At 52.6% G+C, this 21,958-nt stretch overlaps 1 protein-coding gene across 3 annotated transcripts in view; it reads left to right on the top strand.

Annotated features, from left to right (window-relative positions):
* SH3BP4 (SH3 domain binding protein 4) overlaps positions 1–21,958 on the top strand; it is a 95,329-nt gene that overhangs the window by 53,974 nt on the left and 19,397 nt on the right. For 2 of the 3 annotated variants that reach the window (XM_060106571.1, XM_060106574.1), the window contains exon 2: positions 20,044–20,291. In XM_060106571.1, the coding sequence (XP_059962554.1) occupies positions 20,174–20,291 (118 nt within the window). In that variant the 5' untranslated portion in view covers positions 20,044–20,173. Of the gene's footprint in view, positions 1–3,050; positions 3,130–20,043; positions 20,292–21,958 lie in introns of all 3 variants that reach the window. The other variant, XM_060106572.1, reaches the window with a different exon arrangement.

Here is a 21,958-nt window from a genome sequence, read left to right as displayed (position 1 = left end):
CTCCAGTCGGTGGAGGCTCCCCGGAGGCCTGGTTCTCAGCCCAGCTCTGTGATTAGCTCCCTAACTGCAGGCAGAAACCCCACGTTTCTGCTTCGGTTGCTTCTTTGTACTTCTTTATACTCTGAAAGGCGTGTCATGTCATCGTTGAACTTTCGTACGTCATGCATCCTTGAGGTTTGACGCCTGAGTCACCCACACTCCTTCAAGCGGTGTCACCCTCACCCAGTGGCTCCCTGTGCCCCTCCCCATCTGGCCCCGCCTCCTCCCGCCATCCACTCTTGCTGACGTCTGAGGGTCCACCTGCCTGTTCTCATACATCCTGTAAGACACGTGCTCCTGGGTTTGGCTTCCGTGTTCAGCTTCATGCCCCTGGCCCACCTCTGTGTGGTGTGGATGTGTATTTCCTATCAGTGGTGCCGTATGAATGTGCCCCCATTGGTTTATTTTCTCCTGTTGGTGGATGTCACGGTTGTTTCCAGTTTGGGGCCATTATGAAAAATGAATCCAGTCCAAACATCTGTACTCAAGCCCTTCTGTGGACATCCACTTCCTTTTCCCGTGGGTGCGTGTGCCTGGGGTGGAATGGCTATGTCTGGTGCATGTAAAGTGTTCATGCTGCGCTTCATGCAGGTGGATGGTCAGTGGATGATTCCTCCATCTGGGGTAGGAAGTGATGGGGCTGGGCAAGCAGCAGGTGGGCTAGCGGGTGGACCCGTCTCCTCCCCAGACCTGTTCTCACGCCTCCCCTTTCCACCCTTCTGACGGAGCTGCTTCGTATTTACCTAGTTCTGGCTCAAGGTTTCTGCACAGATTTTCTTTGAAGAATGTGTCCTGCTTCTAAAAATAAAACCTTGCATGCTCCCAGGACCCTCCTGATACCGGAAGTTCTCCCAGGTGCTTGGTATTCCTGTGATCTGCTTCAATTCAGACTCAACGCCCAGCGAGGTGCAGTTGGGTCTGTTCTGGAGGCAGCGACAATGACACCAGGAATTGGGGTTGAAGGCCGTGAAGAGGTCCTGGGATCCCTGAGGCCACATCAGGCTGCTCTGTCCTGGGCCCTCTGTCTGGCCTCCAGCCGTCACCTCCCTGTTAAAACACACGTGGAGGGCTTCCCTGGTGGCGCAGTGGTTGAGAATCTGCCTGCCAATGCAGGGGACACGGGTTCGAGCCCTGGTCTGGGAACATCCCACATGCCACGGAGCAACTGGGCCCGTGAGCCACAGTTACTGAGCCTGCGCGTCTGGAGCCTGTACTCCGCAGCAGGAGAGGCCACCGCAGTGAGGGGCCCGTGCACCGCGATGAGGAGTGGCCCCCGCTTGCCGCAACTAGAGAAAGCCCTCGCGCAGAAACGAAGACCCAACACAGCCAAAAACAAATTAATTAATTTAAAAAAACACACACACACATGTTGATCCCTTCAAGGTCAAATGCTTTTTAGGGCACAGTGGCCCATGGATTCACAGAGCTTACGTCACCCGCATTGCGGGCTTGTGCCTTGTGGGGGATGAGTCATCCATCTGGAGAGTCCCTGTGTCTGTGCTTTGTGTAGTCTGCAGAACTTGCCTCCAGGACTTTAGTTCCCTGGGTGTGTTGACCCAGGACCTTGTGTGTAAGACCCAGAAACTGCCCTTGGGTGGTTTTGTGATGGGTCGGGGTGTGGGATCACTGACAGCAGAGCCGTTCTGGGGAGGATTTGTTGAAGGGTAGATGGGTTTGGCCAGGGTTAGAGGAGCCAGAGGGAACCTTCCCGGTAAGGTGAGTAGCATGCCCAGCTGAGTGTGCTGAATTTGGGGAGGGGACCTGTTAGCTGGCCATTGGGACCCTTGTAGCTGGGGGTTGGGTGGGCATGAAGCAGGGGGTTGAACAAGTGGGCTTTTTTCCAAGAGGTCGGTGGGGACCTCAGACCGCTATTTGAAGTTGAGGCAATGGGGCCTGGGTTCTAAGTGAAAGGACTGTTGTAGGTTCTTTGGTGGCCGGTGAGTGAGTCCGAGCTGCACAGTGATTCTCTGCCCTGTGTGTGCATTAGAATTATGGAAGAGCTTATTAAAAATACTGCTGAATCTCCAGGGTGGGACTGTATTATTCGAAAGCCTCTCCAGGTGGTTGGCATTGGCATCCAGGGTGGGGAAACTGTTAAGAAGAGCCCTTTGGGGTGCAGGGGTGCCAGGCGTGGCTATGGGGTGGAGCGTGGGAGGTGGAGATTGGAAATGGAAGGAAGGGAGCCAGAGAGAAGAGGTGGCAACACACCAGCCCGGCTCAGACTTAAAGGTAAAGGAAGAGGATAAATAACATTAATAACAACAGCCCTCACCGAGGACAGTGGTCATCAGAGGGGTGATATTGGGGGACACTTGGCAGTGCCTGGGGACATTTGGGTTGCCTGGGGGTGGGGATGCCCCCAGCTTTTGGCGGGTGGAGGCCAGGGGTGCTGCCAGGTATCCTGCAGTGGGCAGGGCGGTACCCACAGAGCATGGTCCCATCCAAAGTGTTTCTGGCGCCAAGAGCAGGAAGCCCTGCCTTGGGGAGAGCTGTGTGCTGGCTCTTCCCTAAGCACGCGGCATGAACCAGCACATTTTATCCACACACTCTGAAGAGGTCAAGAGTGTAATTTTCCCCAAGTTACAGATGAGGAAGTGGAGGCCCCAGGAAGTTACGCCCATCTGAGGGGTTGCATAAGGTATGAAGGGGAAGTCATCGAAAGTGAGCAGGTGGTGACCTGGGTTTTGAGTAAATGCCAACGCCTCCAAGTGAAAAGGCAGAGACTTTGTGGTTTGCAGGAGACTTTGTAAGTTGGTTTGAGTCCCTGGTGCATCACTGGGGACATCAGTGCTGGGCCAACGGGCGTTCATCTCCAGGCACGATGACGAGGAATGGTCCTTACTGAGCGCCTCCTATGCGCTCACCTGGTGAGCCAGATTTTACTATCTTCCTGCTGCAGGTGATACAAATAGACGCTCAGAGAGGTTAAGTCACTTGTCCAAGAGCACACAGCTGGAGCTGCCAGTCACACTCCGATCTGGCTCCAAAGCCCTGTGTTTCCTTCTTTATAGGGTGCTGTCAGCCTTAATTTAGTCCCACCTACAGGCGAGGAGGAGGAGGAGGAGGAAGACGCCGGTGATAAAGGATCAGGTGAGGAGACCAAGGGCCGCGCTAGAAGGCCAAGCAGGACCTCGGGGAACAGAGCTGGGCCTTTCCACGTCCGGGCTGGAGGCAAGGTGCTGAGCGTGCAAACCTGCCATGTCTCCCCTTTGTGGTGAAAGGAACGGCTTATCCTCTAGACTGTAGAGACGGTTGGCCTGCGGGGAGAGGGTGAGCTTGTGTCCGCTCACAGCAAACGTTTCCAAAGCAGCCTTTTCCTCCCTGGTGTTTTCCCAGTATTATTGTAAGTCGAGGAATGAGGGAAGGTGGGATTCGGCTTGTGCCAGAAGACGTATTAACCCCTAAATGCCCATCAGCAGGCTGTGTGGCCTGCAGGCCTCTGCCCTCCCCGCTGGCCTGTCACTCCCTCAGCCGGGCTTTCTCCTTCCGGACAGCGGGCCCCATCGAATCTCCGTTGTATCCGGAGCTGTGCTCTCCTGCCCCCTCCGTCTCCGTGTCCCTGGAGAGCCCGAGTGCCCCCTGCAGCCTTATCTGTCGCCCTCAGCTGCTTTCCCACTCGGCTTCTACCAGTGGCTGGAAATTTCTGTCAGGGTTTTGCCTCTGCGCTGAGACTACGTTGGGTGTCTTTCCGTGTTACTAAATGTTTGTTCCTTTGGTGCATGTCCTGCTGCAGACCGGTTGGGCCCCCTCAGAAGGAACCTGACCTCGTGGCCTCGGAGCCCCTGTGGTGGAGCCCGGGGCGGGGGGCTGTCCCCGGTTCTCCCCCCAGCTTAGGGGACACCGGCCTCCTATTTTCTAATGGTTCCAGTGTGTTCTCAGTGAGTCGAAGTGTTCGGAGAGCTCCGGAATCTTGGTGAGAGTAGCTTGTTGCACACCCCGACTTATTTCGTTGCCACCGAGAAATGCCTCTGCGGGGCGCTTGCGGTGACTTAGCAAGATTTTCCACAGTAACACTCGGGATATAAAGGTCCGATTGCCCCCAGCATCAGACTCAGCCGTCAGGAATGTGAGGTGACGGGCAGTCGGGCGATGGCCTGGTAGTTTGGGATCTTAGGAGAGAATGTTCTGAAAGTGTGGAGGCAAGACCACACTTTGCAGAGGCCGGGACTCTGTTTTGGGGTCTTGGCTTTCATTTGCTTCGTGGAGTTCCATTTGTGTTAGATGTGACAGAAAGAGAGGAAGTTGGGGAGAAGCTCGCTGGGGGCAGGAGGCCACGCCGGCCAAGGAGAGTGAAGGTCTGAGAAGCCGAGTCTGTGTCCATACCCCTAGGAGGGTGTGTGACTTCCCTGAGACCGCCAGAACAAACTGCCACAAACTGGGTTACTCAACACAACCGAAATTCATTCTGTCATGGCTCTGGAGGCCTGAAGTCCGGGATTGAGGTGTCGGTAGGGCGGGCTCCTTCTGAGGCCGTGAGGGAGAAGCTGTCCCGGGCCTCTCTCCTTGGCTTGCAGACGGCCGCCTTCTCCCTGTCTCCACGTCACCTTCACTCTGTGCCCGCATTTCCCCATTTTGTGAGGACACCTGTCATATTGGAGGAGGGCCCACCCGTAGCACTTTATCTGAATGTGGTCATCTGCAAAGACCCTGTTTCTTTCAAATAAGGTTGTATTTGCAGGACTTCAGCATCCTTTGCGGGGGAACACAGTTCAACTCATAACAAGAGGGTATTAGAAAAATGTGAGCATATGTGACTTCTCAGTGCCATCCTCTCCCCAGCCTGGTGGCTTTTAAGTTTTAGCCAAAAGATGCTTGCTTAAGTGCTTGACCTGAACCCCTTGGTCGGGCCTTAAATAGTTCAAGCAAATGGAAATAAGGTACAGTCACTACCCACAACCCACAGTTGTAGTCACTAGCAATGGAGATAGAATTTATGAAGTGATTAGTGGTTAATAAAGAAATTATACTACCTCATTTAGTAAAGCACCTATGAGCTAAGGAAGTTTAGTTCTTTGCTCCAGTGAAACTCATAGCGTTCCAGACCGTGGTGGTGTGTGGAAAAAAAAAGAGGTGTGTCTCGAACTTGGTGAAAAGTACAGGGCTTATGCGTGAACTGGGTCAGTGTAAACAGCATGACCACAAACTCTGTGGGGGTGTGTACCGTACCCGGGGGCCCCTGTGCCCTGTGTGTGACAACACGTGATTCCCATGTGCAAGCTCTCTCTATGGTCCTCTTGCACTTGGGGACAGTGAGGCACAGATGTAAGACTGAGCATGGCTACGTTGGTGAGTGGTCAGGTGGGTTTTTTCTGATGTGTGACATTGACCTGAGTCAACCTGAGTGGCAAGAGTTGTCAGAAGTGAAGTTTGCAGGACAGAGCTTGCCAGCCAGAGGGAACTGCCAGTGCAAGGGCCCTGGGACAGAAATGAGTTAAATTCAGAAACTGAGTGCACAAGAAGGAAACAAGGCCGTGGAAGAGCAGGTGGGGCCATAGTCACGTAGTCCCAATGAGGAGGTTCGATTTATCGTGACTGCAGGGAAATGCCCCTGGAGAGACTTACTTTGCTGAGGGGCCCAGCTGCTCTAAGGAGAATGGTTTCGTGGTGTGTTTTGGGGGCCGGAGGAGCAGGGAGACCAGGTGGGAGGCTGCTGAGGTGAGTCCAGAGAGAGACGAGGTGCTTGGCTGGAAGCAGAGAGCAGAGAGAAGAGGTCAGATCCACATACTTCGGAGGTGGAATTGCTTGGACTTGTGGAACTGCCTGGATTTGAGGGGTTTTGACAGAGTCCGTATGGTCCCCAGAGCTTAATTTACACTCCGCCCCTTTACAGGAAGAGTGTGCCAGTCCCTATACACTGTCCTGGCACTCATGTTTAAATAAACAGAGACCCACCATATTTCTGGAAGAAAAAATAAAATAGTATAAAGATGTCAGTTCCTGGGGCTTCCCTGGTGGCGCAGTGGTTGAGAGTCCGCCTGCCGATGCAGGGGACACGGGTTCGTGCCCCGGTCTGGGAAGATCCCACATGCCGCGGAGCGGCTGGGCCCGTGAGCCATGGCCGCTGAGCCTACGCGTCCGGAGCCTGTGCTCCGCGACGGGAGAGGCCACAACAGTGAGAGGCCCGCGTACTGCAAAAAAAAAAAAAGAAAAAAAAAAAGTCAGTTCTTACCATTGCTGTGCCAACAAAAACAAAAACCAACTGGGGTAACTTTTTTGAAGGAATGAAGAGGTGGGAAGACATATTACTTAATTACTTTGAAGTTCATTTGGAGGGAAAAAACAGGTTCAAATAACTGATAGGAGACTTTGAAATAGAATGGTTCTTGGGGGCTGGTCCTTCCAGATGGCCAAACTTGGTAAAGCTCCCGGAGTTACATAAGGGCTGGTGTTGTTACAAAAATAGGCAGACTTATGACATGGAATTGGCCAGATTCAAACCCTGGTGTCTATACACATTTAAAAAGCATTAAGGTGACATCACGGAGGGGACAGATTGTCCGGGAACTGATAAAGGAGTAATCGCTTAGCTGTTTGCTAATTAATTTTGTAAAGTTCCTTGCTGAGCAGCAAAATAAATTCTTTGTACATTGAGGTCAGTCCACACACCATTTTTTTTTTTAAATAGAGGAAAATAGATGTGAAATGTTTATCACATTTTTCATTAGGGGAGCCTTTTCTGTGCTTCAGGGTGAAATTACAAAGGAAGGATTGATAGGGTCAGAGAACTCTACCTAAAGTTAGCAAATGGATTGGTGTGGGTGAGCAACAGTGGGGAAGATATTTGAAACTGATATTAAATTTCAGACTCGAGGGCTTCCCTGGTGGCGCAGTGGTTGAGAGTCCGCCTGCCGATGCAGGGGATACGGGTTCGTGCCCCGGTCTGGGAGGATCCCACATGCCGCGGAGCGGCTGGGCCCGTGAGCCATGGCCGCTGAGCCTGCGCGTCTGGAGCCTGTGCTCCGCAACGGGAGAGGCCACAACAGTGAGAGGCCTGCATACCGGAAAAAAAAAAAAAAAAAAAAAAAATTTCAGACTCGAATCAAGCAGAGGATGCAAAATGATAGTCACGAAGCAGGAAATAAGAAATAAGACGTAGTCCATATTTGAAAGTTTCTGACCCATGGTCAAAGGAATGTGAATTTAAACTTGGTATTTCGTTGCCCAGTTGTCATATTAGGGAAGGTTTTCTCAAATTGCTGGCGGAAGGGTGAAAACGGACCCCCGGTGCTGTCACGAGGATAAATGTCTACAGCTTCCCAGGAAAGCATTTGGCAATGCTTCGTCCTCTACTAGAAAGTCATCTTAAGAAAATAATCCAAAATTCAGAGGAAGATTAGGGGTAAAGATGGCCACCAACCACCCTGCCGTTTATAGTAGCGGAAAGTTGGGAGCCTTCGGTGAGCAGCAGGTCAGGAGGCTCCCCCTCCTCAGACCTGAAAACAAGCCCCGCTGGTCGGAGCTTTGGTGATGACTTTCCATCGGGAATGACTCTGTTATTGAATCAGGTCCCGCTGCTCGCCGCATCAGTGCTCACAAGTGTTGGTAGAAAGGAAAGATGCCCTTAATCGGAATGCTGGCCATCTGGGGAGATGGTGGACTCCGCGTCCCCCAAAAAACCACCTCCAGAGATTCTGCTTAGCCATGAAAGCTTTTGAAGGGAAACAGGGAAGTCATCTCAGTTAATCACTGAGGTAGGGAGGGTCAGCGCTGTGGCCATCCCCCACTGTGTGCAGGCTTGTGTACAGGCTTGTCAACTACTCGTGGTCTATCTTTAGACATTATTTTGTTCAGTTTGTTGGCGAAATTACTGAAGGGGGAGCTAGGGAAGAGATCTCGTCATCTGTTAATTACTTATTCTTCATTTCCACTTCTTCCATCTACGGAAGGAACCAACAGGTTAGGCAGAGGATTTCGTGATCAAAAGATTTGAAAGGTGTGCTAGGGCCAGAGGTGAGTAGTGCATGGGGGCACCTGGTTTAAGGTTAGTGACAGGACAGAGGGGCCTCCTGCAGAGAGCTCTTTCCTGCAAAGGGCTTTCTCCTGCCAAAAACAGCTTCCAATCCTCAGACACCGGCTGGGTGTCCAGCCGGTCAGCTCAATTGGGACACTGTCTGCCTGGAGATGAAGTCTGGTCCCACAGGTTGAGGGCTCAGTCCCACAAGACTGTCCCCCCACCTCCCCACTTCAGACGCCCATGACAAGTCCAGGTTGTCACTTGTGCTTCTGACCTGTAGATTGGAGCTTACCGTGACCCTCCCTCCTTGGGTTTGATTAATTTGCTAGAGCAGCTCACAGAAGTCAAACATTTTACTAATTAGATTACAGGTTTAGTATAACAAGGTATAACTCTGGAACAGCCAGATGGGAGAGACACGTAAGGCAAGGTATGGAGAAAGAGCGCGGAGCTTCCATGCCCTCTCCTAGCATCCCCTCCCCAAATCTCCGTGTGTTCACCAGCCCAGAAGCGTTCAGAACTCCAGCCTTGGGCTTTTACCGGGGGCTCATTATACAGACACGATTGATTAACTCATTGGCCATCTGTGATTTATGCAACTGTGCAGCCTCTCTCCCCTCCGCAGAAGTCAGAAGGCAGGACTGAAAGCCCCCACCTTTGGGTTACCTGGGGGCGGCCCCAAAATTACCTCATTAGCATAACAAAAGACACCTTTACTGCTCTATTTGCTTAAGAAATCCCCCAGGGTTTTAGGAGCTCTGTGCCAGAAATAGAACACAGACCTATATATATATATATAATATATATACTATAAATCACAATATCACAATCACGTATCCTCTGTTTCCTAGTTAGTAGAATCATGAGGCCAGGAGGAATAGGAATGCATTTTTTTCAGTCATGGAGCTGGAATTGGGAAGGCTGGATTTAGATCCACTGGGATTAATACATCGTTCTAGGTGCTCAGTCAAGTGTTTGAAAGTGTTAGGAATTAACCCCACAGATGGCATACTGTTATACACGCTCAGAAAATGACCTTGCAAGGCTGCAAAGAACCTGCTGGAATCATGGGGTTTGGGAAGGAGACTGGAAGTTTATTTTATAAAATGTGTTTTTTTTTTAAATTACAAAAAGTAGAAAACTTAGGAAAAATAAAGAACAAAATGATCCATACGATTGCCATACCTGGACGTGGTTGCTGTCAGCATTTGGTGTGAAAATGACTCTTCTTTTTTCTAGTAAATATACATTTCTAAGAACAAAGTGGAATGAGTTTTATTGTGAAGTTTGTGGATTTCATTTTTCTCAGCATTCTGTTGTATGCGTTTTCCATTCTGTTGAGTATTAGAAAACAAATTTTAACAGCTACGTAACCCGTCCTGGAGGTGGAAACCCCTCCTGGATCACTGTAAACCGTGCTGTACGTAAGTCACTTCACCTACATCTTTGATTCCCTAAGGACAGATAGTTTGAGGGGCAGTGGGGTGGGAGACAGAATAAGAATCCTGTCCTCTCTACTTCCCGTAATAAATATTGATGAAGTGTATAGATCAGTGATTGGTTTATTGCCCGGGATATCTCAATTCGTCATTCGTGGACATGGTAGAACTTCTGTAAAGAAATTTCTTCGTTCCATGAGTTTCATTGGTTGCTTACTGGGCTAGATGCCAGATCCTCGATAAGTGGGTGGATAAAACTGAAACAGTTCTTCCATCCGGGGGCGGGTCTGGCTGAGAGGCGGCAGTGAACCAGTCAGCTGAGCACTGACCTCACCTCGGTCCTCAGGAGTTGGGCCGCATGTAGCCGTCTCTTCCCCAGCTCTGGGGGCCCATCGACAGGCTCTCATTGTATTTGCTGGTTGTTTTCAGTGGTGCCGTCTGGTGGGCGTGGCTCTGGTCTCTGCCTGGGGCATGTTCTCACCCTGCTCATCACCCGCCCCCCACCCCCCTACCGCTTTGGTCTCTGCAACTCTTGCCTCCTCCCCCGTCTTCACTTCAACTTGAACTTGAGCCTCAGATGTGGCACATCTATCATTAAGGAGAACCCATCAGTAGATTTGGGGGCATCACGAAGCATTAGGAGCTGCCTCCCTAGGCAAGCTAGCTTGTCTGAATCTGGCATTTTTATCTGAGTCTCAGAAATGAACCCCGGGGAAAACCCCTTTCAATAAAAACCAAAAAACCCTCAGTTTCCTCACCTGTAAAATGAGTGGCACCAGCTTCTTTGTGTTTCCCAGAATGGTAGCTAAGATGAACTTTAAAAAAATGTTTTAAGTTAATATATACTAGAAAAGATTTATCAGTATATCTAAGGAAGACCTTTCTTTGTAAAGGATAGAAGCTTCCTTTTTAAAGACATAGAAAGCTGCCTTTAAAATAACTTTCTTGAATAAACTTACATTGTTAAAGTAGGTTGGTTTAAAGAGAAATATTAAATAATTTGATTTTTTAAAACATTTATTTATTTATTTGGCTGCTCCGGGTCTTAGTTCTGGCATGCGGGATCTAGTTCCCTGACCAGGGATCGAACCCAGGCCCCCTGCATTGGGAGCACAGAGTCTTAACCACTGGACCACCAGGGAAGCCCAGTAATTTGATTTTTTTTTTTTTTTAAGGAAGACAGTAGATCAATGGTTAATGTTTGGAAACCACAAGGCCTTCCAGTGCTTATGTTTTGCAGTTTTGTTGAACTCATCAAATGGGGGTCAGGAATCTGAGTCTACCCCCAACCAGCCCGTCAAGTGAATGGGCCTCTCTTCTCATGTCCTTTGTAACATCTGCAGAGATAATCGTGCTTTTTCTTTCTAGTCGCTGGCTGGGGACCAGAGTGGGGAAGTTTTTCTAGTCTGGGCTGATCACAAGATTTTACTCCCCAGCCTGTCTGCTGCAACTCTTCCCATGTGACTCGGGGAGGCTGACCCCACCCCACCAGACCTCCTAAACCCCATGCTTGGGGAGCACTTGACATGCACGTGTCGGGTCGTCTTTGAACTCCTTGCCATTGTCAGCAGCAGGGTGATGGGGCGGGAGGACATGTGAGTGGAAGGCCTCCACATAGCACACACGGTGTGTTGGGCAAACCAAGGTGTCTGGGCTTCCAGTCCCATGCAGGCCCGGAAGGTGTGGTGGAGACATCACCCGTCCCCCTCCTCTTGGGGTCAGTTTCATACACGTTGTCATCCCAACTAAATGATCAGCAGTTGAGGGAAAGGACCAGGTCTCCATCCACTTGTGTCTTTGGTGGTCCCCGCTGCACGGTGGTGCTGGATAAATGTTTGGGTGGAGCATTTGTCCTTTCAACAGGTGGCACCACACACCAGCTTGGGCCAGGCACTGTGCTTGGTGCTGGAGGATTACAGAGGAGCCAGGTATGCAGTTGGCTTTCGAGGAAACGAGGGTAGTTGTTAGGGAACTAAGAAATCACGTGCAGAATCACAGCTGTGATGCCCAGAATGCAAGCAGTTAAGTGCCCAGAGAAGATGACGGATGAGTCCCCAGAGAGCTCAGAGAAGAGGTAGGATTCCCCCTGCAAACGCACTGTTTGACGGGGGTCCCTGTCAAATGGGTAGGTTCTAACGTAGCAGAAACTGGGGGCACTGTTGGGTCTTCAAGTCAGTGGGGTGCGGAGAGAGATGGAGGTCAGGGGATGGCTGGGGGGTGTTTGGAGCCGAGTGAAAGAAACAGTCGCTGTGCTTGGAGAGCTCAGGATATCCAAATGAGAGTTTGACGTGGACATGGAGGGTGAGTTAGTGCAAGGAGGGTCTGGAAAGACAAGCCAGGTTTGGATTGACTTCTACAGACTGTAGGAGCCTCTGAAGAGGCTGAGATTGTTGTTGTTTTGTTTTTTTAATTTATTTATTTTTTATTTTATTTTATTTTTGGCTGCTTTGGATCTTCGTTGCTGTGCGCGGGCTTTCTCTAGTTGCGGCGAGCAGGGGCCACTCTTTGTTGCAGTGCACGGGCTTCTCATTGCAGTGGCTTCTCTTGTTGCGGAGCAAAGGCTCTAGGCGCGAGAGCTTCAGTAGTTGTGGCACGTGGGCTCAGTAGTTGTGGCTCGCAGGCTTATTTGCTCCGCAGCATGTGGGATATTCCCGGACCAGGGATTGAACCATGTCCCCTGAATTGGCAGGCGGATTCTTAACCACTGTGCCACCAGGGAAGTCTGAGATTGTTGTTTTTACCCAAGAAAATGATGGGATTGGTCCAGCCCACCCTGAAGCGCAGTCTCGCAGCTGGGCATCTAGTAGGCTGGAGACAAGAGGCCAGGGCATAAGAGGCTCAGGCGCCGCAGAGGCGGTGGAGAGGGGCTTGGCCACCCCTTCCCCTCCCTGACCCTTGCCCACAACCCGTGATTCTCCAGACTCTGATTTTCTTACTTTGTCACTGGCTGTTGAAAACACCCCGAGTCATTGGGCCAGCTCTCTCCAACGATCACACTTTACACCATAAAAGCAGCAAGTGAGAAGCGGGCACCCACAACTGCCGGGTCCCCTCCCATGCACCCCGTAGAGCCTGAGGGGGTGTTGAGCTTGAGTCACCAGCTTTGGGTGGACAGAGAAGGCCTTGAACGCGTGCATGTTGCCAGCCCAGCGCCTGCACACAAGAGCCTTGTTCCTAGAAGCAGGTGCAGCTCTCGTGGGCTGCTCACCCAGGCAATGTGGTCCCCTGCTCGGGAGGTGCTTGGGGACCAGGACACACGATTCTGCCCGCGAACCTCATCACTCTGCCCAGATGGCCTGCTGGGGGCCTCCGATAGCTGCTGCTGCTGCTGCTGCTGCTCATAAATTGAGGTCACTGTTGAACCAAAGTGAAATACATCCCAGACGCTGGAACGACCAGCTGATTCCCTGTGGTCCCCTCTCTCCGATGGGGCCATGCTCTTTCCCCACAAAGGAGGCAGCCCTCCTCCAGGCCACCGGGCAGCGCTTTCGACTCCGCTCCAGGTGGATACAGAAGGGTTCTGGAGATCAGGCTCCTGTAGGTGGGAGGAAGTGTCCCGCCACCGCGAAGGGAAGGTTCGAGTTTCACTGTGTAGGACCGTGGTCTCGAAACCGGAGCCTGTGCCTTCCCTGCCAAGGGAGGAGAGCCTGGAAAGGGGACACCAGTCACGTTTTGCCTTTCCACTGGGGCCGTTGCCCAGACCGGTCGGGTCAAAGATCAGGAGGCGGGGGGAGCTGGGGTGCTGTTTGGAGTCTGTGGGATGGGCCTCCCTCCAGGGCAGTTTGCTTTGGAGGGAAAAGGATGTCGTAGACGTCTACAGGCGCGCAGACAGGCTCACTGTCACCCTGCTGGGTCACCACCAGCTCGCCTTCCTCACGGGCTCTTCCTCGACCTGGGGGGGTGTGAAACCAGATGTCCCTGGTCCATCCCTGCAGCCTGACCAGGCATGTCGGCTTCTCCGCGGCAGCCCGTCGGGTTGGGAGCCCAGGGCGTTGGGTTTCGGGCAGTTGCTCACAGGAAGTAGATCAGCTTGGGAGGGAGGGTATCTCTGGATTACTTTCCTCCTTGGGAACATGTTCCTTCTTGGGGAGAGAGTGAGGCGGGGACAGATGGGATGGAGTGTCTGTCCACAGAGCCTGGTGACTGACATCCCTCGGAGCCGGTCGAAACTCACGCTTTCTTTTTAACCCGGAGGAAATGTGATGAAATCAGCATGATACTCCTACTGCAGAAATTAAAGTCAAATGTGGAGAATGAGTCATCTTAAACAAGGCACCGAACAGAATTCTCCAGGGAGGAGCCAAAGGCAGTCTCGATGCCCGATGCCCGATGCCCTCCTGCGGGAGGAGCCCAGGCCCAGTGCCTTCCTTCTGCACCTCCTGTGTCTGGGCCACCCGGAGGACCTGGCGCTTGGCCGTGCACACGCTGGGGTCCTGACCAGGGTGCTCTCCATCCTGCAGATGCTCGTGTTCCGTTATTTTTCTTGGTTGGTTTGTTTTTTAATTGTTCCTCGGGCAGAGCGTTGGCATACAGGCCCCCACAAGAATAGTCTGGGATTCTAGGATCTGGGGAGTGGCAGATCCACAGGGGTAGCGGAGGGGCTGCGTGCGGGGTCGCTAGTTTGCCACCGGAATCTAAATAAGTCTGTCCTTGTACAACGGGGTGTCGTCTGTTCAGAGGCCAGCCCCGTAGTTAGCAGGGAGGCGCTGCCAGCAGGCTCTTTCCTCCCTACGTGAATTGGCCTTTATACTAAAGATAAGAAAACCTCATTAGCTGTGACTCAGTCATTAGTAAAGCTTTAATGTCCCTTCCTGACTTCTTAGACCTGACTCCTACCGTGTGGAGGTGAAGGGGGGAGCGGAGGCTTCCCAAGTCGAGGCGTGGTTTCAGGGGTGGGGGATGCAGGGGCTACCACAGCCTACCCTTCTGAGATGTCCTGAGGTCCAGTGCCGGCCGCCCTGACCAGGAGTGCATATGCAGCTGCAGGCTGTCCCGGAGAGGTGATGGCTCCCGGGGCCCGTGGGTGAAGTCCAGACCCTAGTGGAGGGTGGCCGAACTTGTAGGCCAAGCTGCCCAGGTACATCCCAGGTGCCCACGCAGCTAACCCATCAGTGTTTCAGAAATGTATAACTTGGATTTCCAAAAGAGGGTAAGATTCCTAAATTTAGCCTGCTGAGTATAATTAAGTCACATCAGCCATCTGGGGGGGCATTTGACACTCTTGGGGGATTTGGGCTCTTTCAAGGAGATTATCCCAGGGATACCTACCACATAGCTCCAAAGCTGTACTCTTTATTTAAATGGAGTTCATTTGCTCATTCATGTTTGAAAGCCTGCTCTGTAGGGAGCAAGGAAACAGGCTGAGTCCCGTGGCCTCGGAGAGCTTACGTTCTCTTGGAGAAATCAGGCTAGAAAGCGAAGAGCACAGGATATGTCTAGTGTTAAAAAGGAAAGTAGGGGAAGAGGGTGGGCTGAGGGATGTTGCTGTTGCAGACACCTGAATGCAGTGAGGGATCCAGTCTGGCGGATAATAGGCAGGGGCCTCCCAGGATGCAGGAACAGCATGTGCAAAGGCCCTGCAGTGGGAGGGAGAGAACTTCAAGAAATGGGCCCAAAGAGCCAGCAGGACCCAGGATGCTGGCCTTGAGGGCACTGTAAGCACAAAGACCTAAGGAGCTTTGGAGGGTTTTGAACAGAGTCCCGACTGACTTTTTTAAAGTCCTGACTGCTAATTGAGGGGTGGACTGTGGGAGGGCAGACAGAGCTGGACACGTTAGACCTTGTGGAAGGGAGCTGATTAGTGAGTTGAGAGGTGACAGTGGCGTGGAGGTGCTGAGGGGAGCTCAGCCGGAGCTGCCCGTGGTGGCGTGGGGTGGCGTGCACACACGCAGTGCACACCCTCCACAGAGACGGATTAAGGGAGGGGCCGCTGGGGAGGGACATCGGCTTTGGGGCTGGCTGAGTGAGCCCTTCACCTGTTGGCTGAGATGGTGAAGTTGGGGAGGAGGTTTGGTGCAAACCCCAAGTTGGGTTTGGACCTGGGAGGTGCCGGATGCCCACCAGTCCTAAAGGGGAGCCCTCGGTGATTGAATCTGGCGTTCAAGGGTCACTTGTCAGTAAGTGGGAACCCAACCACAATCCACTTGTGCTGTGAGGGGGCTCAGACCGCCTGAGCATTTGGATTTAGGGCTCCTTAGAGTTTTTCCCAGTCAAAAGAAGACACACACAGACACACACACACCTTCATTCCTGACACGTCCCTCGTGGAAAGGCAGGTGATGAAGATTTCCTAGTATTACTTTCCTAATTTTAAAAAATGTTTTGTTGTGGACATTTTGAAATATGTACATAACTAAGAAAATGGTAAAAATAATTAATAATGAAAGTAATAATAAAAATTAAATAAGAAAATAGAGAAATGGTTAAAAAATAGAAAAAATAGCATAGCGTATAGTAATATATACTAGTATAACATGCAGGGAAATGCAGTGTTAGTGAACCTTTGTGAGCTCATCATAAAGCAGATCAGAGCATCAGGTCATCTACCCCCACATTCTTTTCTTTTCTTTTTTTAACATCTTTATTGGAGTATAATTGCTTTACAATGGTGTGTTAGTTGCTGCTGTATACAAAGCCAGTCAGCTATACATATACATATATCCCCATATCTCCTCCCTCTTGGGTCTCCCTCCCACCCTCCCTATCCCACCCCTCTAGGTGGTCACAAAGCACCCAGCTGATCTCCCTGTGCTATGCGGCTGCTTCCCACTAGCTCTCTATTTTACATTTGGTAGTATATATATGTCCATGCCACTCTCTCACTTCGTCCCAGCTTACCCCTCCCCCGTCCCCGTGTCCTCAAGTCCATTCTCTACGTCTGCGTCTTTATTCCCGTCCTGCCCCTAGGTTCTTCAGAACCATTTTTTTTTTTTTAGATTCCATATATGTGTGTTAGCATATGGTATTTGTTTTTCTCTTTCTGACTTACTTCACTCTGTATGACAGACTCTGGGTCCATCCACCTCACTACAAATAACTCAGTTTCCCACATTATTTTCTAATAAAGCAGGGGTTAATTCAAGTGATGTGGCCTTGAACTTGGGCCACTTGAATTTGAGGCTCTAGGATACTGGCTACAGAGCTGAGGTCAGCACATTGAGTCAACCAGGAGCTTGCAGGGCTGTGGGGAGGAGGGTGGAGCAGAAAGAAGGTGGGGAGAGAGAAGACGGTTTTCCTGGTGCCACAGGTGAGGGCAGCGAGCTCCAGGGAGCGGAAGGTGAAACACACATGCTTGAGAAGTGTGTCCCTGGTTCACATGGGGGTGGAGGTAAGTGATAAATCTGGGTGCCCAGGTGAGCCTAGCAGTGGAGGGCTCTGAGTGCCAGGGCGGGAGGTCCACCTTTAAAAGCAAGTCACACCTGGAGGATTTTGAGCTGCAGGAGGGACCTTTGAGAAAATTAAGGTCACATATGGATTGCACCAGGGAGGGAGTATTCAGGGATCTGACTGCCACAGGCAGCCGCAAAGGTGTGGTGAGCTCTGTTAAGCAGGGCGGGAAGCTGACAGCATCTTGTAGCTTCGCCTCCGGCAGGCGGGTCCCTGCAGGGGTCTCTCCACGCTGGGGTCTGGAGGAAGCGGAGACAGAGAGCCTCAGCCCTGAGCCCTCACCCTGAGGGTGTCGGCTCCAGGAGGTGCCAGGAGGGGCAAGGCCCCCAGGCGTGGCCCAGCCAGGCTGCCTGTCTTTCTCTGCTGTAAAATAACATGCCTGAGGCCAAGGTTGGTGTCTGCACTCTCTGCACATGTATTGGTGGATGTCAGGACTGGGTCCAAGGACCGTCTCCCCCTGCCCCTGGGAAAAGTTGCCATTCTGGGCTGCCCACGGGGCATTGAGCATCACGGGACAAAAGGGTCCTGGTCCCGAGGAAGAGAGAGTGAATGGGCGCATTGAAGCTCCTGTGAACGAGGCTTCTGGTGGTCCGGGAATCAGACTCAGACTTCAGTCCCTGGCTGGTAAGTGGCGACATTGTCAGGGCCGCGCAGTTAGTGGCTTCCACCTTCCTTGAATGGCAAGCTCAGTGCGTGTATCTGTGTTTTAAAAGGACTGCACATCTCTTTATGTAGCTGCTCACACACAGTGGCTCAGGGTAATCATTGTATCCCCCATCAACGAGAAAACAGAAACAAGGAACTGTCTCCCAGAGTCCCAGTGGTGGTCTGTGCTCTGTTCTCCCTGCCCAGCTCTGAGGCCCTGCTTTCCGCGCCCCTCCCCCCACCGCCCCCCGGCCCTCCTGCCTTCTTGGCAGGGGCGGCAGGAATCCGATCGCTCTTAAATGTTAATTTCCGCTTTTCTTGGCCGCTCTGGGCAAGCTGTCCCAGTGTTCTGTAGGGGCCTCAGCTGAGTTCTGGGCTATCACTCTCCCAGCCCTGGGTAAAATCCACCCCATCCGGACTTCAGCTCCTCTGTTGAGGCCGTGGCCGTCTGTGCGGGGCTTTGAGGCGGGCTGGGGCTCGTCTGGACATCCCCTCTCCGTTGCCATGTCCACCTGTGTCTCTCCCCTCCACCAGCTCTCTCAGCAGCTTCTCCTAAACTGTGCCAGGAGTTTTCAAAGACAAAACGGCATTGCTGCTTCCATTTATGTCATCAGCAGCCAAAGTTTCTCTATCAGAAGCCTTCTGTGGCTTCCCGTAGCGTCCAGGGCCGAGGCTAGACCCTTGGCCGTCACGTTCTGGCCCCTGCCCTCCAGCTTCTGCAGTGCTCAGCCCGCCGTGTCCTCCAGGCCTGCGTGCCCTGCTCTGCCTGGCTATTCCCCCCGCCCACCCCGCTTAGAACCCAGGCGCACCTCACCTCCTCTGGGCAGCTGGCCCGGTTCTGCGGAGCCTCACTGGTGCAGCAGGCCTTGGGGTCCTTGGGAGCAGGGCTGTGCAGTAAGGCCTCGAGATGGTGCCCGTCTCGGCTTCTTTTAAAACCCTCCACTAGACGCTCCGTAGTGAGTGGGACTCGGTGATACTCCCAAGGGCGGTGGGGGCCAGGGCCGGGGCCTCTTTCACTCCATCTCTTGAAGCGTGGTCAGGATGAGCTGCCCTGGGAAAGCCCTGGCGTCCTTTGTCCTGGCGCGCACCGCTGCTGGGGTTCCCGTGTCCTGAGCAGGAGCCTGTGGGATGGGGGGCCTGGAGGATGTGCAGCAGGAAGGGTGGTCCCCTCTCTGGGCGTTATCTCTCAGTCCCAGTCCCGGGAGCAGCCTGGCCTGGCGGGGGGGCCATCAGATCCCGCAGCTAACCGCATCCCCTGGCCGTAACCGCCGCCGCCTCCCAGCTCCTTCCCCTGTGTCCACCTGCCGCCTCCCAAGAGGCCCGGTCAGACCCAGAATCTCAGGTAGGAATTGTCATTAATGTGACAGCCCGTCACACACAGACTGCGGGCTCGAAACCATCATAAAGCTCTCCTCCCCGCCCACCCGCCCACGAATCCCATTTTATATCCTCTGCGTTGATTCCCACCAGGAAACGAGGCTTCATCTTTTGGATCCGAAGTATTTTCACGTTCTCTCGTCTCAGTAAACAGCTCCACACGCGGCCACAGGCTGCCTGGTCGGGGCAGAGCCGTGACAGCCCGGTGACCAGGTCTCTGGTTCGGCTCCGACACAGCCTGTGCGGACAGAGCCGTGCGGCCACCGCGGCTGATGGGCGGGGGCCGGTGTCCCCGGGTGCGGAGGAGCCGTGCAGCTGCGTGGGGACCGGGAGACAAAGCCCGGCAGCACTTCCTGGCCTCAGCTGCCTCGTGCCTCCAGCTGGGTCCCTGCTGTCCTCTCCTGGGGGCCCAGCTCCCTGCACAGTTCTCTGCGGAGAGGAGCCCGGGGGCGGGAAAGGGAGTCCGAGCGCGTGGTCACATCCGTTGTAACCTCCCAGGGCAGGCATGGGAATAACCTGGGATCCCACTCAACTGGGGAAACCATCCAGGTGCTTCACCCCTTCCTTTAAACAACTGGTATGTTTGTGAGTGCTGATGCGTGAGTCACAAATAGAAGTGAGTGTGTGTATTCCTATACCTTATATCCACAAGTGGCCACGTGTGTCTTATTTGTGTTTGTTTATCTGGGGTCCAGGGGGGACTTAGGGAGCGTGTGGGCAGGGAGCCGCCCCCTCACACCCACTGCAGCGATGCCAAGTGCTGCCTGCCCGGGGCTGGAATCACAGCGGTGGCTGTTCCTACGATGGGACCGGCCACTTTCTGGGCAGAAGGAGATTTAGTTCCCCTTCCCTGAACCCTGGGACTCGCGGTGTGGACAGATCCTGTTTTGTCCTCCTCTTTGACTGTAATGAATGGGCCGGCCAGGTGCTCAAGCAGATCTCACAAGTCTCATTGTGCCCCAGGAAGAGGGAGTGCGAACAGCAGGATAGGGAACACTGCCCGGGCTGTGTGCAGCAAGAGGACAGATGAGACGGGCATGAAGTGGGCATAGAATCCGGGGAGTGAGCCCCACTCTGCTCCCTTGGGCCAGGAAAAGTGACACGGCCTCTGGGGGAAAGAGGGTTCCCACTTGCCATGAGTTTACTCTTTAACCGTGTTTCACTTGCTCAAGGGAAATTCCTTTCTTCTTCCTCTGCTCACAGGAAGAAGCACATCACAGAGCTGTTGCCGTAGCGCAGCATGGTTGCCTGAGACAGAAGCTTCAGCAATTGCTGGAATAACTGGAGGGGAAATATGAAACCTTAGCCATTCACCGGGCAAGAGAGTTTCAAGATGGCAGCTCAGCGCATCCGAGCTGCCAACTCCAGCGGCCTCCCGCGGTGCAAGTCCGAGGGGACCTTGATTGACCTGAGTGAAGGGTTTTCAGAAACAAGCTTTAATGATGTCAAAGGTGAGCTCCTGGGAACGGCACTGGCTGGGGTTTGCAAGAGCTCTAAGACCCAAGGACTCTTCTACTTACAGGCTGCCAAGTTCACGTTCAGATCATTAAATCTTAGCTCTCTAAACGTCATCGTGTTATGAATTCAGCCCTGGAACAATAGTCACTTGTTTTGTTTTGATGGGTTGGGAGGTTGTTTTGAATTTTCCTCTTTGTAATGAAATTTCTCCTTAATGCAGAATATGTTTCTCTATTCATGTGTTTTGGTGACATTAAGGTAAGAGCTTGGTGGTGTACAAAAGTAGGGGGAAGGACAGTGTACTAAGTTGATGAGGTCCTGAGAGCCACTGGAGACTAAAAGGGGGGCCGGGGACAGGGGTCAGCACGCTTTCTCTGCAGAAGGTCAGAGAGTGAATACTTGAATCTGTGTAGACCATACGGCCTCTGTCACAGCTGTTTAACTCCGAGATTGTAACGAGAAAGCAGTCACGGAAGAGAGAAAACAAATGGGCATGGCTGTGTTCCAGCAGAACTTTACAGAAACGCTCGGCTGAATTTGGCCCGGGGGCCAGAGTTTGCCAACCCCTGGTTTAGAGGTGGCCCCAGGGTTTCCCTAACAGCCACGTAAAACTGGGCTGGTGATAAAGCCTATCTTTTGGACACCGAGGTGGACGCCAGTGGGTCATTTTCCTTCTGGAGTCCATCCTGCCCTCACTGGCCATGGTCAGTGTCTCCCGTGAGCTTCCTGGCAGCTTGTGCTTCATCGTCCTCATCACCATCACCACCCGTCAGTTGACTTTCCCACCACGTTTACCGAATTCTGTTGAAATGATCCATTGCGCTGCCCACAGACAGCTCAACAGCAAGAGCTTTCGCTTTACCTTTGTACCGTTAGCCCCTGGCACAAAATCGGTGCTAAATAAATATTTCTGGAACTGATCTGCCACCTCCCAGATAAAATCACGATGCACGACCCCGATATACTAAAATCGTAACGTGCCTGTTTCTGCCTTTCTTCTTCTCTCTTCCAGTTACCCTCAACTTCCTCTTCTTCCTGTCTGTCCTTTACGCTTGTGTCCCTGAGCATTGCTTAAAATGTTCTTTTAAAGAGAAGACTAGCAAGGGAGTCTTGAGGTTTTATTAATAAGAGCAGCGGACCTATTGGGTGTTGCTATAAATAATCACGCCATTTGTTTTTCGTAGTCTGGTAATGGGCATTGTTTTCTTACTTTGTAACCCAGCTAGTCGTGGTTGAAGCGGGAAACTGGGAGCTCAAGTCATGCAGTTTGGGCTGGGATTTTTGGGGGTTTTTTTGCTGTATGTGGGCCTCTCACTGTTGTGGCCTCTCCCGTTGCGGAGCACAGGCTCCAGACGCGGAGGCTCAGCGGCCGTGGCTCATGGGCCCAGCCACAACACGGCACGTGGGATCCTCCCGGACCAGGACACGAACCCATGTCCCCTGCATCGGCAGGCGGACTCTCAACCACTGCGCCACCAGGGAAGCCCTGGGCTGGGATTTTGAAACGAGGGGCAGAGAGCTGAATTTTAAAAGATGATGATGATGATAATGCTGATCTGGGAGGAGCTGTTATTCCTAAAAGAACACTGCAGCTGGGGGAGGAAGGCAGGCGAGACAGCTGGGGATGTGAGGAGGGGCTGGTTCGTTTGGGGGGGTCGGG

This window comes from Mesoplodon densirostris, chromosome 8 (assembly GCF_025265405.1).
Source record: "Mesoplodon densirostris isolate mMesDen1 chromosome 8, mMesDen1 primary haplotype, whole genome shotgun sequence".
Taxonomy (NCBI): Eukaryota; Metazoa; Chordata; class Mammalia; order Artiodactyla; family Ziphiidae; genus Mesoplodon; species Mesoplodon densirostris.
Note: the sequence above shows the minus strand (reverse complement) of the source record. Positions and strands in the feature narration are given on the sequence as shown.